Here is a 16,269-nt window from a genome sequence, read left to right as displayed (position 1 = left end):
AATACACAATTGTTGTTTCAAAAAAAAAAATTTCAAATAAAATTATTTTTTTTCAAAAACTAGTTTCTTTTTTTGAAAACTTTTTTTTCAAAAAATTGTTTTGGTAAAATTACTTTGTATTTCTAATAAACATTTTTTATTAGTTTGAAAACTATTAAAATAAAAGTTTTTAGTGTATTTTAGTTTGAAAAAGTGATTGATAAATTTTGATTATCCAATTTTGATTATACCATTGTGGACCGCTACATTGCTAACCTTAGCAATCTCTTAAATGAATAATCAATGTGACAACTTTTTATTATTCAATTTTGATTAATTAGTCCATTGTAGATACTCTTAGTTTTTGTTATCCAAGAGCCAAAATATGATTAGTTGTTAAGAGATTGTCAAGTTTAGTTATTCCAATGTGAGCACTTTTTTTAGCAAATATCACTAACATTAGCAACATTTTATTTTGATTAATCCACTGAAGATGCTCTAAGGTGTACTACAAGAAAATTGATTTTTGGTGACGAAACTATTTCATCACTAAAGAATCAGATTTTGTCACCAAAAGTATTATCGACAAATATTTCGTCACCACGTTTCGTCACCCAACACTTTGGTTACAAACTTATTTTCTTCACTAAAAGCGACCGAACTAGAAAAATAACATTCAACTTCACTAGAATTGCTGCTACTCGTATTTGAATCCACGACCTCTAGTTCCACGCCATCACTCTTTCAACTAAGCCACTTAACATTTTGTTGATATTTTTGCTAAATTTAATATATATAGTACCATTTTATGATTAATTTTTTAACTAATCTATGCATAATGTGGATATATACATAATATGAATTTTGTAAATTAAAACTTAATTAGTCTTAGATTTGGTGACAAAACAAAAAATTCGTCACCCAAAGGTGATCTGCAGCGATGACATTTTTTTTCCTCACTGGAAGCTAACATTTGGATACGAAATAAAATCGCCAAATAATATCACCAAACTTATTTTCCGTCACCAAAAAGATTCTCTTTGGCGACGAAATCCACTTTTCTCACCAAAAGACAACATTTGGTGCGGAAATTCGAATTTCGTCACTAGGTCTTGTCACAAAAAATTATTTTTGTTATAGTGATAACTTATGGGCCAATTCTCTTTCAATTCCATTCTCTCAACATAAGTCCACGTCATTATCGAAGCAATCATTAAATTAAAATCTTTGTAAGAATGTAAAACCTAAAAGCCGTTCTCTCCCAAATGATAGGTAAACAAAAGGTTAATGATCAACAAATTACATAATAGCAAAACGTTAATAATCAAAATAACAAATTGTGTATGTCTAATCACCATAACTGGATAAGTGAGACGAACACTCATAGTTTTTATGTTTTTGGTACCTATATAAAATGGAAGTGCAAGTATAAATGGTAGGCGGAGATAATGGGGTATCATATCTGCACTTCCATTTTCAAAAAAATAATACAAGCAATGAGTGGTGTTGGGGTTGGTGTTGAGAGAAACTAAATCTAGGTTAACACAACCGACAGGCTAGAGTATCTTCTGACTGATGTTAGATGTGAAAGAAAAGGGTAAAAGATTGAATAATAATAAGTGGTGTAGAGAGAAAAATTTGAGCTCGAGAAAATAATGCTATGGTTTTAAATACAATCAAGAAGGGCAAAGAGATGGTCAGAATAAATAATAAACAACCTAATATGCCTTATTCCCAATTATTTAACTTTTGTAGTAACGTTCTCTCAGAAAAGTAAAACCAAAAGTTCAAACCGTAAAATGAACATATACCGAATCAATCTCAAATAAACTTTGAAAAAAAACTTACTTCAATATCTTTCTTTTTTGGGGAACTTAAATAGGAGTCTTTTCCTATATAAATACTTAAGTTTTCATCCCAGTGGGTTTGAAAACATATCTTTCCATCCTCAAATTCAAATAAATCCTAAATTACCCTTTCTCTCACCTAATCTTTGAAATCTTTCACTCTCCTTATCTTTCCTAATTTATCTCCTATCTTTTTCGACTAATCTTCTCTCTCTGATTTTCTCACCTAAATCTAAAAACAAGATTTAAAATTTGAAAATGAATATTCATGAACAAGAGTGTATATAGATTAATAACAACATACAAGTAAGTTTGATGCAGATAAAAACATGAAGCTTTTAGTTTGTTCATATATCCATAGCACTTTATATAGATTTTCTTTAAGAAACTAATTCTAACGATTTATTATTATTCAATACATAGATATCAATAATCCATAATAGGTATATGAACTAATGATGTCTTCAAAGTTTCACGGGTTTTCGCTAGCATGATCATTTCAAGAACATGACAAAATGCGAAAAACATGATACCTACAATGATACTTTTAGTAAGTTCGATGGATTTAAATTACTAACATGACACTTTTAGTAAGTTCAAAGTAGATAAATAACTAACATGACACTTTTCAGAAAACGTGATACTTTTAGTAAGTTCAATGCAGATATATTATTAACATGATCAATTCACAAACATGACAAATTTCGAAAAACATGATAATGATACTTTTAGTAAGTTCGATGCATTTAGGTTACTAACATGATACTTTCAATAAGTTTGATGCAGATAAATAACTAACATGATTCTTTTCGAAAAATATGATACTTTTAGTAAGTTTGATATAGATAAATTACTGACAAGATCAATTCACAAACATGACAAAATTTGAAAAAATATGATACTCACAATGATACCCATTACAACCCATCATTTCAACCAAACACATACGAAATAAATCAACTTGTAAAATCTGATTTGATGGTGGGTTGACGGCACCACGATTCTCTCAATCAAACCATACACGCACATGCAATACACCCAATAAATTGATTCGTAAATAAAATTTTGTGAAACTCATACATACATTAAACTAATCTATTTAGAAAAATTAAAATCATACATTGTTTTCGACATTTCATCTCTCTTGAATATTCGATGTCGGCAACGAAGGGGAACAAGACTGGGGCTTGAGTGGAGAACAGCGGCTTGCAATGCTGTCATTCGAGATGGATGTCGTTCCAACGAAGATCGACGTCGTGCAATAGAAACTCATAAAACCCAATTTTCTCTCCGCAACCCACCACCGGAGCCAAGCGTCCGTCGCCACCGTCAAATATTAATAGCTTTACAAACTGGCCGTGGTGGAGCCGACGATGCTGTAATTGGAGATGCTAAAGACACAGGAAATGCGGCGGTAGAAGATTAGAAGATTTGACTAATGGAGATTCTACTCTGTTGGATGGAGATGGGTCTTATACAGAAATGGGTTTGAGTTTTGAACCAAAATGGTGTTTTTGTTGGTGTGGAAGTTCACGGCTTGGAAAGAGTAAATGAGAGAGCCAAAATTTGTGGGTATGTTGACAACTGTCTTGCTGAAAATGAGGAAACTCTAGGTGAGGAGGTTATAAAAATTAGGAGAGAGAAAGTGTAGTATGGGATTTTTTTGAATTTGAGGATGCCAACTTAATGATTCAAATCCACTAAGATGGTGGCATAAATAAGTTCTTCAGATAAGATGGCTATTTAATTTCTTCTTCTTTTTTTAGTGAAAGGACAAGAAATTCATAATAACAAATATTACAACACAATGAATCCATTTAACACAACTGGTAAATAAACTTGTTACACACAAGTGATCGGACGGATAACACACCCGAATCAAATTAAAGATATTACAACTGATAAATATCTTTAGTTTTATTTTTGCAACATCGGTGTGATATTAAATGTCATGCGGCAGGTGGTGGTCATTTTTGCTTGGGAGTGCTTTGGTCTCCATGTTGGTCCTTTACTGGGCGGATCGGATGTATGCCTAACAGCGAGGTGGTTTCCACGCGCTTCTATGGTATTGTGTTGCCTTCTCTTCGTTTGCCTTGTAGATCTACTCCATTCATGGTGATCCGGTTCGTCGGGTGGTGGGCACAAGCGTGCATCTATCTTTTGACGATGGTGGCTGCTAATGGTGGTGGTTTGTGGTTGGGCCCATGGACGACGGTTCTTTAGAGGTGGCCGGAGTTTTGGGAGTGCAGGTTTCATTGGATGTGTGACAATGGGTCTGTTGGTGCCGAGGTGTTGCTATTAAGGTTAGGGTTTCTCAGCGGGTTTGGGTTTGGGTGTTTGTTTGGGCTGTTAAGGTTTTTTGGTTTTCAAGTGTTTGGGCCTAGCCCATTTTGGGCTGGGTTTTGGTTGGGTGTTTTTGTTGGTGCCTTACTGTGAGAACCCACTTAGTAGTCCCACATTGGGGAAAAAAGTGGAAAAGGATGTGGTATATAAGTAAAGGCCATCCAGTTACTATTAACTTGAGATTAACCTTTTGAGCCATGTAATTAGGCGAATTGTTAGTAGGTCAGCTAGGGTGGGTTGTTACATGTGGTATCAAAGCTTGCACCAACCAGAAGCGTAGGGCGGGTCACGCGAGGAGGCGTGCTTGGGTGGACCCGACAAGTGAGGAGTTTGAGGTTCTTGTCATGCTTGGGCGGGTCCCACATAAGACAAGCTTGAGGTGCTGTCGTGCTTAAGCAGAGACTTGTCCTACATCGCTTGGTGGATGAAAGTGATGGACCATGTGATGCAACGGGAACGTTGCAGCCAAAGTGGGGAGATTGTGAGAACCCACCTAGTAGTCTCACATCGGGAAAAAAAGTGGAAAAGGAAGTGGTATGTAAGTAAATGCCAACCAGCTACTATTAACTTGAGATTAACCTTTTGAGCTGCATGGTTAGGCGGATGGTTAGTAAGTCAGCTGAGGCGGATCGTTACACTTACCAACTTTAGGTGTTTTTTTCCCTCTTATTTTATTTTTAAAAAGGGGGTTTTTAGATCCCAACCCTTTTTTAGCTTTGGTTTTAAAATAGTCATCTACATATTATTTCTACCTAGTCTTTTTAAAATAGTCCTGACCCATATTAATTTGGACAAAAATACCATTGGCTATAAGAACTGTCTCTATGAGAGCTGTTTCTATAAGAATTGTTTCTATATGAACTGTCTCTATGAGAATTGTCTCTATGATTGCCTATCAGAATTGTCTTTATGAGAATTATCTGTATAAAAACTGATTATGAGAACTAGCTATAAGAACTGTCTATGTAAACTGTCTATGAGAACTGGGTTATGAGAACTGGTTGTGTGAACTGAGTTATGAGAACTAGCTATGTAAACTGAAAAATATGCAGTGCATATAGCCTCACCACTCACTAAAATACATAATTCACATAGCCCCTACACATAGTTTACATTGCCCCAACATACATAGTTCACACAGTCCAAATACACACTAAAATACACAGGTCACATATATAGCTCCAACACTCTAAAATACATAGTTCACATATCCTCACCACACACTAAAAAAACACAGTTCACATAGTCCCTCTTACACACGGTTCACATAAGCCAACACACATAGTTCACATAATCCACTACACCAAGTTTTGAAACCCAGACCGTTGAACTAACCGGAAAAAGGACCAAGTGGACAGGTCGCCGATTCAACTGCGGTCGAACCAAAATCGAACCGCAATGTCATAATTATATTTAAAATTAATAATAATTATGTTAAAAATATTAATAAAGAAAAACTGATTACCATCAAGACATATAACATTACAATTTAAAGAAAATGTCCTTAAATTCAGCATAATGTGAAGTAAAAGAGGTAGGAGTTTAAGCTATTGTAAAATGGTACTACTGAATGTTGGCCTCAATATTGAACTATTCTTCACATCCCACATCGACTGGGAGTAAGAAGTGGTTAAATTCTAGCAGTTGTATAAATGCTCATGAAAGACTTATACACTTGTAGTGGCTTCGAACGGGACCCACAATAGCATGTATAGCTGGAAACCAGTAATTTTGCCTTAAGATAAGTTCAAAAATTTTGGCAGTCCAGTTCAGCTGACCTGTGAACGGTACGCACGGGTCATCGGTTTGACTGCTTTGACCCACCGGTTTTCAATTTAAAGGCCGGTTTTGGAATATTAGTATCTATTATTAACGTTCTTATTTGAGAAAGGGAGAAATATGTTCAAGATGACAATAATGAGGGACTGTATAACAGATGCATATAGTTATAAGCTAAATAAGACCTTTATTGTGTTTATACAATTGTACTTAGCCTTAAGAAACTGAAAGGTGGGGTTAAAAGCTCATAATTGGGTCACTCGCCCTAGAGCATCATTTTATACTGAGTGCTAGTTTTCTATTTATTTGTGGAACTACGTGTGCTAATTTTTATGGACGATGTTTTAGGTTTTCTTGATACTCGTATTCTTGGCTATAAAATTTTCTTCAATTTTAATTTCTTTGAATATATTTTCATGATACTTTAACTATGTCACACTTGAATAGGAGTTGAGGTCAAAAGTGGAGAGCCTTGCTCTGTAAAAAGGGTTATTTGCAAGGACACCCCTCAACTATCACGTTTTGTCAACATGATCCCCTCATCTTCAAAACTCAGCAAATTAACCACCCCCCCCCCCCCCCCCAACTATCAAAACTCGTTAACTACACCCTTTCTGTCCAATTCTGTTAAAAAACGTTAACTTTTTAGGCCAAGTTGGATGGAAAAACTTTGAGACCAAAATGCCCTTGGTATTGGGCGGGAAAAAGAACCAGAGCTATATATGGTCTCTCTCTAACCCAAACTCATTCATTCCATTCGCTCTTTCTCTCTCTCTCCATCTTCATCTCTATCTCCTCATTGCTTCCCCACCCAGAAACACCCAAAAAAAGAAATGACTCCAAACCAGTCACCCCTTCTCTTTCCCAACCCCATCTTCTTCTCCTTTCCAACCCCTCCCAAACCTTAAATTTGAAATTCAAAAAATCCAGATTTTTTTAAACCTCATCTCTACTTCCATCTGCTACTGCCATCTGCTCTTCTTCTCCTCTCCCATCTCCAAACATTCTCTTCTCCTTCTCCTCTCCCATCTCCAAACATCAAAACCCAGAAACAAAAAAAAACCAACCCAGAAACATACAGAAACATGAGTAGCAGCTCTACTAGCACCAACTAATGATACCCTTGTTGTCAAACTAGCAAACCTAACTGAGATGAATATCAACCTAACAACTATGAATGAAGCTCTATAGGCACAAATTCAAGCCAAAAAGACTACGGAGTTTGGAACAAGTTTTTCTATGAAAATCATAGCAGTGTTAGTCCTATTGTTTGTCATTGTCTATGCGATTAGCGTGCTTGTGTCAACTGTGAACCACTCCCCTAAGAAATCCCCTCTGTATTTGCATTGAATATGAATGAAAAACAAATGGTTGACTGTCATGAAATGATTTGTTTAAGTTTAAACATCCAGCAATGCACAAAACATGCAAGGGAATTATGATATTTTACCTAAGTACTCCTCTTTTTGAAAGGCAAAGAAAAATAGAACCATGCCAGCACTTTTGCCCATAAACCTAGAAATCCATAAACCTGAAATTCCAAATCACATGGAAAATCATTGCATTAGTAACACAAGCAAAAAATGTACAGAATTGAGACTAAACCATTGCATAACAGGTTCATTAACATGTGCTGTAAACATGGAAAACAAAATCATGAAAGAACAAACTAACCATTCCAATCACAAGTATGAAACAGAACAAGTTTCACATTCCAGTAACACAGCCCAAAAACTAACCATGAAACAAGTTTACATTGACATTGCCTCTAAACCAAACCATGAAATTAAACCATTCAAACAAAGTTCCCCCATCAGCTTCCAGTCACATAATTCAAAACATAACATTGTTTGTCAACCAATATTACACATAACTAAATTACTGCCAACCAAGCTAAAGTACTACATTCAGTAGTAGGAACCAACAAAAGATAAAAGTTCTTGTTCCATTACACATTGGTCATTATCCTAAACTATGCCCTAAACCATATTCAAATGCCAGATTTCTGTGTTGAACTTGGGGTTGAAGTTGCTCCTCAGGAGTCCAGCCTGGGAATTGGAGTAGTTGGCATTGTGGCACTGCCACTTCCACTACTACTGGCACATGATGCAGTAGATGAACTTGATGGCTAACTCCAAAAAACTGCATTCCCTATCCTACTGGATCTCCTCTATCCCTACATTCACACCATGTAATGAAAGCTGATAAAATATGGGTCATGCACACCTTATAGTATGGACTATAAACTTAAACTTAACTAAATCTATGAGATTAGTTTCATACTTGTGGGTTTGGTAGACCAACCCTTGGGGCAACAGTTTCTGCACCTCCAAACCTTGGAATTGGTACTTTGGCTTTTGCAATAACTAGTTCTTAAACTTTCCCAATAGTTGGTTCTTTACATTTTCCATTGTTTCCACCATGTTCACATCTCTCTTGATAATAACTCCAAGAAGAGTAGGAGTGCTTCCACCTCTTCCTCTTCCTCTACCTCCAATCACCATTTGTCCTTTATTTGGAGCAGGGTCACCGCCTCTACCAGTCCCACCAACCACCATTGTGCCTGCTCTACCACTTGTTTGAGCACCACCTCCTTCACCACCAACCTTTCAGTTGAAAAATATATGCATGATAATTTGTTGAAAATTATATGCATTACTGTTTATTATTTTGATGATTATTTTGATGAAGTTTTTATTTGGCAAAAGAAAATCTTTTATCTCAAAGTCCTTTTTCGGACAAATTTTTCTTTGCCTTGACATATTGCATAAAGTCTCTTGGATTCATAAAGACTTAGTGAGCTCAATACATGCTTTAACGGATTTATTTAGATGAAATTTTGAGCCACAGGTTGACGAATCGGCTGACAAGTCGGCTGTCTAAACAGAGAGCTGTGACAACCGGAGACCATCGGATGACCGGCCGGTCGACCACCCGGACGACCACTATGTCAACCGGCCAGTGTAAAATGGCCTCCAAGGGATAGTGCGCCCACTTCTCTCCTCAACAACTCTATTCACTTTCCAACAGCTAGGAAGCATATGGAGGGCTATATAAGGCATCAAGAACTCATTAATGAGCACCCATACAAGCTACAACATTCCATATTATTACAAGAGCAATTTCTCAAAAGATCAAAGCCAAAAATTCTCCTTGTTCTTCCACTTTCATATTTTTCTTGAGAGAAAATTTGTACAAGTCGTGAGCGATAATTTTCATACCTTCTTCACATACTTGTAATTCCTAAGCGAGTGTTTGAGTCAAACACTTGAAAGCTTAGAAGACCAAATTCGGGTTGGAATTTGGGTGTTATTGTTTTTGAGCGGTTTTCGGAGAAAACTCTTGCGGTTGCACTAGCTCCTCGGGAAAGCTAGGGGATAAGGTCGTTATAAGCACCCGCAAGACTTACTGCTTGTAATCTTTTTGAAGATTAAAGGAACCTTCAAGTAGTTGCTTGAGGAGAAGTGGACTAGGCCGAACCGTGGACAAATCCGAACCGAAGCACTATAATCGGGTTCTATCTCTTTAACTCTATCTCTTTTACCTGCTCATATTATCTTGGATATATTTGTTAGAGATTATTAAGCAACCCGATTCACCCCCCTCTAGGTTGTAATTTTTGGGTAACAATTGGTATCAGAGCCTCAGCTCTTGTTTGTAGATTTAATCGTCTAAGAGTTAAGATCTATGGCAACCACTAGTAGCGTATCATGCATCGAGGGTCAATCCTCAAATAGGCCTCCCTTGTTCACAGGTGCTAATTATAGCTATTGGAAAAATCGCATGCAAATTTTTATCCAATCCACCGATTATGATTTGTGGAAAATTATTGCAAATGGTCCTATTATTCCTACTAAGAAATCCAGTATTCCTAAGGAAGAGAGCGAATCGACCAAAGTAGATAAGAGTAATATAGAAAAGAACTTTAGAGCCATGAATCTTTTTTTTGTGTGCTATTACTCCTAGCGAATATGAATGTGTATCCGCTTGTGAAACCGCTAAGGAGATTTGGGATAAATTGAAAATGGCTCATGAAGGAGATAGTCAAGTCAAGGAGTCCAAGATTGATATTCTTGTGCATAATTATGAGCTTTTTAAAATGAAACCGAAAGAGTATTTCTCAAATGTTTGCTAGATTTGCTAGTATTACTAACGGTTTGAAAGCTCTTGGCAAGACAAATAGTCAATCCGAGATGATGAGGAAGGTGCTCCGGTCCATGCCATCAAAGTGGGATACTACCACTTCAATCATCCTTCAATCGAAAGACTTCTCAAAATATACAATGGATCAACTCATGGGATCTCTCATGACCGAAGAAATCCATATCAATCTCAAAGACAAGAAAGAAGAGAAAGTCAAAAACCTTGCTCTCAAAAGCACCTCACGCAAGTCCAAAATCCAAGATGACTCAAGTGATGAAAGCGAGGACGACGAAATTGAACTCATCACAAAATCGCTCAAGAAACTCCTCAAAAATAGAGCATCTCGCAAAGGAAAAGGATTTCCAAAGAAGGATGGGGGCAAAGAAGAAAGTAAAGAAGGATGGGGGCAAAGAAGAAAGTAGCAAAAAGGATCCAATTATTTGCTATGAATGCAAGAAGCCCGGCCACATCAAAAGCGAATGTCCATAAACAAAGAAATATTCAAAGTATGACAAAAGGAAAGCTATGATGGCCGCTTGGGAAAATAGCAATGATAGTAGCTCCGATGAGGAGAATGAACAACAAGAAGTCGCCAACTTGTGCTTCATGGCCACCGAAGAAAATGAGGTAGATCTCGACTCATCTTACTCTTTTGATGAATTGCTTATTGCTTATAAAGAATTGAAAGTTGATTTTGAAAAGGTTGTTTCAAAAAACAAAGTTCTTAAGAAAATGGCCAAAGAACTTTCAAAAGAAATGAGTGATCTAGTCGAGGAAAGAGATACCTTGGAAGAAGAAAATGAGTCTTTGAAGATTTCTTTGGAAAAGGAAAAGGAAGTTTTGAAAAATATTCCTCAAGATGAATCTCTAGTCAAGCAAGTTGATGATTTGACAAACTCTCTTGGCAAACTTACCAAAGGTAAAGACGGCTTAGATATTCTTCTTGGAAAACAAATGGTTTCTTTTCACAAAGCTGGAATTGGGTATAATCCCACCCAACACAAAAATCTTTTTGACAAGGATCTTCCTCCAACTAGTCATCCTAAGCTCACTTATCATTTTTGTAGAAAGATTGGTCATATTTCTCCAAATTGCCATATGAAAATCTTTCCAAACGGAAGAAAGACTTGGGTTCCTAAGAACCATGTCAAAGCTAACTTTCAAGGACCCAAAATGATGTGGGTACCAAAAGTCAAGACTTGATTGTAGGTATGCTTGAAAAGTACATGGAAGGTTCAAAGCCAATGAGCACATCAACGAAGCTTGACAAAGATGAGAATGGGGGAGAAAGATGAAGGAAGATATTATCCTTCGCCACCGCAATGACATTCCTACCTTCCCTCCTCACACCCATGTTGATGATGTCTCAAAGGGGGAGAAAAATCTTGGTTTTATGTTTTTATGGTTTAAGTTTGTGAATTCTATGGCTTAGGGTTTGAATTTCTCATTTATACTTTGCCTATATGAAACTAACCTTGCACGGATCACTTTGCGATCATATTGTTGCATATGCCTCTCATATTTCTTAAAAGATCTTATTTAGGGGGAGCATGTACTAAGGGGGAGATTTATCGGCACAATCTTTGCTTTGCATAAAAACCTTCATTTTGTGTCATCATCAAAAAAGGGGAGATTGTTGAAAAATATATGCATGATAATTTGTTGAAAATTATATGCATTACTGTTTATTATTTTGATGATTATTTTGATGAAGTTTTTATTTGGCAAAAGAAAATCTTTTATCTCAAAGTCCTTTTTCGGACAAATTTTTCTTTGCCTTGACATATTGCATAAAGTCTCTTGGATTCATAAAGACTTAGTGAGCTCAATACATGCTTTAACGGATTTATTTAGATGAAATTTTGAGCCACAGGTTGACGAACCGGCTGACAAGCCGGCTGTCTAAACAGAGAGCTGTGACAACCGGAGACCATCGGATGACCCACCGGATGACCGGCCGGTCGACCACCCGGACGACCACTATGTCAACCGGCCAGTGTAAAATGGCCTCCAACAGATAGTGCTCCCACTTCTCTCCTCAACAACTCTATTCACTTTCCAACGGCTAGGAAGCCTATGGAGGGCTATATAAGGCATCAAGAACTCATTAATGAGCACCCATACAAACTACAACATTCCAAATTATTGCAAGAGCAATTTCTCAAAAGATCAAAGCCAAAAATTCTCCTTGTTCTTCTACTTTCATATTTTTCTTGAGAGAAAATTTGTACAAGTCGTGAGCGATAATTTTCATACCTTCTTCACATACTTGTTATTCCTAAGCGAGTGTTTGAGTCAAACACTTGAAAGCTTAGAAGACCAAATTCGGGTTGGAATTTGGGTGTTATTGTTTTTGAGCGGTTTTCGGAGAAAACTCTTGCAGTTGCACTAGCTCCTCGGGAAAGCTAGGGGATAAAGTCGTTATAAGCACCCGCAAGACTTACTGCTTGTAATCTTTTTAAAGATTAAAGGAACCTTCAAGTAGTTGCTTGAGGAGAAGTGGACTAGGCCGGACCATGGACAAATCCGGACCGAAGCACTATAATCGGGTTCTATCTCTTTAACTCTCTCTCTTTTACCTGCTCATATTATCTTGGATATATTTGTTAGAGATTATTAAGCAACCCGATTCACCCCCCTCTAGGTTGCAATTTTTGGGTAACACTTTCCTCTCCCTCCTCTACCCCTTGTTCCTTTTATTCTTCCTCCACTAGCAGCAGTCTTCCCTTGTCTTGTTGCCCTATCACTCCCAGTGTTCTTGTCTTTTTCCCTTCCAATACTTGTGCATGGAACCAGTCCTCTTTCCTCAACAATTATCATTTCCAAGTCCTCTGTCATTGCCATTTCCTGTACAGAAAAAATGGTACACATCTGACACAATGAAACAAAAATTAAATGTTTAACCAGTGGTGAATAAATGATTTCAGCTCTTACTTGTTCAACAGTTGTGCTTGTTGGTTTTTGAGGACATGTCCTGAAATTGTGGCCAGGCTGCTTGCAAATTCTACATTTAAGGCATGTGTAATACTTCTTGACTCCTTTTGAGGGACCTCCTGTAGGATTCTTTGGTTCATCAGGCCTTTTCCTCCTATTCTTTTTTGGTCTTCCACTCTTGACCCTAAAAAGAGGAGGTTCTATAGGAGCTAAGTCCTTACGAACCCACATTGTTTGGTCAGGAATTGGCTTGATGGTGAAGTCATATGTCTTGGCAAAAATATTGATATGGAAGCACTCATCAACAAACTCTTCAAGATTAGATTTGTCAGTGATGATTGCTGCCATTCCATGTTGACATGGTATCCCACACACATCCCACTTCCTGCATGTGCAAGTCATCTGATTTAAGTCCACAACAAATGTCCCGAGTACAGTCATTACTTCATAAATCTTGTCACCACTGTAAATAACCTAACATTCCCTCATCAGCTTGCAAGTTTTCTCAACCTTTTTCCTAATCCTTGGACATAAGGTATCCTCACAGCCCATGCACATTTGCCTCCTAATTTGCAACCTTGTCATGAGATACCTTCTAATACTTTCCAACATGGTCAGAATTGGTTCATCCCTTGCATCTTTGATTGCTTGATTGAAAGCCTCACTAGTGTTGTTGTCCATTCTATTGCATTTTGACCTTAACCCATACATGCACCTAGCCCATGTCTTAGGGTCTTCACTCATCAAGTACTCATATGCACCCTCATCAATTTCTTTAATGGCATTCATATGGTACTCAAACTCTTGAATTGTGTACACTGATGCTACCTTCCACATTAGGTCTTTCCATTCTTTACCCTTGTACACTTTTGAGAAATTTGAGTACATGTGGCTAATGTTGTTCCTATGTTCAACATTAGGGTACAACTTTGCAAATGTTTGTGTCAAGCCCTAAGTGAAAAAAAAAATACAAAAAATAGATTTTCAGTAAACATAAAGAAAAAAACAGATTGCAGTTATTTAGGTAAGGAAATGCAGTAATTACAAACAACAAACAAAGTACCTTCTGCCTGTCAGAGACAAAGCACCATCCTCTTTCCTCTGGATCTCCTATCATATTTACCAGCAACCCCATGAACCAAGTCCAGCTAGCCTTTGTTTCAAACTCCACAACAGCAAATGCCAAAGGAAACATCTGATTGTTGGCATCTCTTGCAACTGCATGCATCAAATGACCTCCAAAGGGACCTTTCAGAAAACAGGCATCTAACCCAATTATTGGTCTGCAACCTAATAGAAATCCCCTCAGCTGTCCATCATAACTTATGAAAATCCTTTCAAACACTGGTTCTCCCTCTAGCAATGATTCTGTATCCACCTTAATCTTAGCAGTACTACTTGGATTTTGTATTCTAACCATCTCACAATAATCCCACAACCTGGCATACTGGCCTCTATGATCTCCCCTTATAAGTTTAAGTGCCTTTCTCTTTGCCCTGTACACTTTGTTCTCTAAAACATTCAACAACCATTCCCTCCTAATAGTTTTCTTCATTGAACTGACCTTAGTCTCAAAAGCATCACTAAATTTGGCTAAGTATCTCTGGGAAAGCCAAGATGAGGTTGCATTATTATTAGTGTATGTCCTGGTACATGAATGTTGTTGATCTATCTTTTTAATTTGGAAGGATCTCTCTTCATACATAGAAGAGGCAAGAAGTCTAAAGCCACAATCATGTGCACACTTTACAGTTACCCTCCTAGACTCATTCTTTAAAAATTTGAACTCATAGCCCTCCTTTGTGTGGTATTCCCACAATAATTTCCTAAAAGCTACCACATTAAGAAATTTCATCCCTTCTATTAACTGAGGTTTGTTCATGTAACTCTCTTTGAACTCAAGAAAAATGGGCCTCCCATTTTCATCAACCTCAGGTGCAATGTTGTCATCATCACTATCAGAACTACCATCATTTTCTTGTTCACCTAAACTCCTAAGTAAGCTTTTCCCTAAACCTACCAAGGGAATACTCTCCTCTTGTTCCTCATCAAAAGACTCATCCACCCCCACTAAAAGAGGCAGTGGAAGTAGAGCTATCATCATTGGGCAACCACTCACTGTTTGAGCTATCATCATCATCATCCATTTCACCAGTTTTATTTGCATCCACACCTTCAACTCCAACTCCTACTTCTCCATCTTGATCACCACCTCCCTCGCCTTCTCCTTCTCCTACTTCTCCATATTGATGACCACCTCCCTGCCCTTCTCCTTCTCCTTCTCCTTCTCCTACTTCTTGGTCACCTCTCAACTCAGTTATACAACCCTGGTCTACACCTCTAAACTCCTCATCCTCTGAATCAACCACGTTAGGGCAGTCAACATAAATATCAATACAGAAATACTTGATACCATTCAACAAATGTGCTACAAACACGTTAACCATATCATCATGATTTCTCAATGCAACTAACCCATTGTTGATGTCAGGAGGAAGTGTATAATACACACTAATGTTATCTTTTTGAACTGTATATCCTATCTCCTTAATTACATCCATGAATTCATAAAAGGTGTAGGAATCTAGGTCTACCTTGATTTCAGTAGTAATCCCATCCTTGTATTCCCAGTGGGCCCCTCTGACTAGCTTACCACCAACACGAGCTAGCAAAGTACACCTTAAGTCAAGTGTCTCCTCCATTTGCTTCTGCAACACGAGTTGTATTAAAAAAAGTCTAACATTTGAATGGAAACCATACAAATACTTGGGGAAATAAAAGGATGTCAAATGAAACTACCCCAACAAAAACCACCCATAGCCTTAGAATATGGAAAGCATACATACTTAAAATATGGCTAGCAAAAAAGTTATATTAACAAATTGTCTTATGAAATGAAAATTTTCATGAAAACCATACAAACACACTTTATTAATCAGAGGATTAATGAACTAAAAAAACTCATACATTGTATGTACATATTGTATGTACCAATAGCAGCACTCATTAGAGAGTTTCACAGCTCTTTTAAAAGGTGAAACCTTCTCAGAAGAACAAGGCCTTGTGTGAAACTTAGACTCCACCTAGGTTTGTTCTAGGATTCAGTTGATTCTGTATCTGGGGTATTGTTGTTTCTGTATCTGCTTCATTTCCTGTTGGCTTGTATTCTAACCTTAGTTTAGTTTTGATTATAGTTTTCTTTCTGTTTCTTTGTGTAAATGAGGTTGGTGCTTTGTTTGAGGTA

The 16,269-nt window shown here is 37.2% G+C and overlaps 1 protein-coding gene across 1 annotated transcript; it reads right to left on the bottom strand.

Annotated features, from left to right (window-relative positions):
- Positions 1–13,007: 13,007 nt before the first annotated feature.
- LOC131323870 (uncharacterized) lies at positions 13,008–15,727 on the bottom strand. The gene is made up of 3 exons (XM_058355710.1): positions 15,145–15,727; positions 14,089–15,095; positions 13,008–13,976 (listed from the first exon to the last, which is right to left on the bottom strand). Exons 1-3 carry the CDS (start codon positions 15,725–15,727, stop codon positions 13,500–13,502), a joined length of 2,067 nt encoding a protein of 688 aa, XP_058211693.1. The 3' UTR covers positions 13,008–13,499.
- Between the last annotated feature and the right edge of the window lie 542 nt (positions 15,728–16,269).

Source organism: Rhododendron vialii, chromosome 4a (genome assembly GCF_030253575.1).
Source record: "Rhododendron vialii isolate Sample 1 chromosome 4a, ASM3025357v1".
NCBI lineage: Eukaryota > Viridiplantae > Streptophyta > Magnoliopsida > Ericales > Ericaceae > Rhododendron > Rhododendron vialii.
The sequence above is the reverse complement of the archived record's forward strand: the minus strand, read 5'-3'. Positions and strand labels throughout refer to the sequence as shown.

Bases quoted from the DNA above. Each gene is read 5' to 3' on its own strand.
- LOC131323870 (XM_058355710.1), bottom strand. From the start codon at position 15,727: ATGGAGGAGACACTTGACTTAAGGTGTACTTTGCTAGCTCGTGTTGGT. The intron at 15,096-15,144 runs GTGAGTGGTTGC...TGCCTCTTTTAG, and splicing joins TGATGATGATAGCTCAAACA to TGGGGGTGGATGAGTCTTTT. The intron at 13,977-14,088 runs GTACTTTGTTTG...TTTTTCACTTAG, and splicing joins TTGTCTCTGACAGGCAGAAG to GGCTTGACACAAACATTTGC.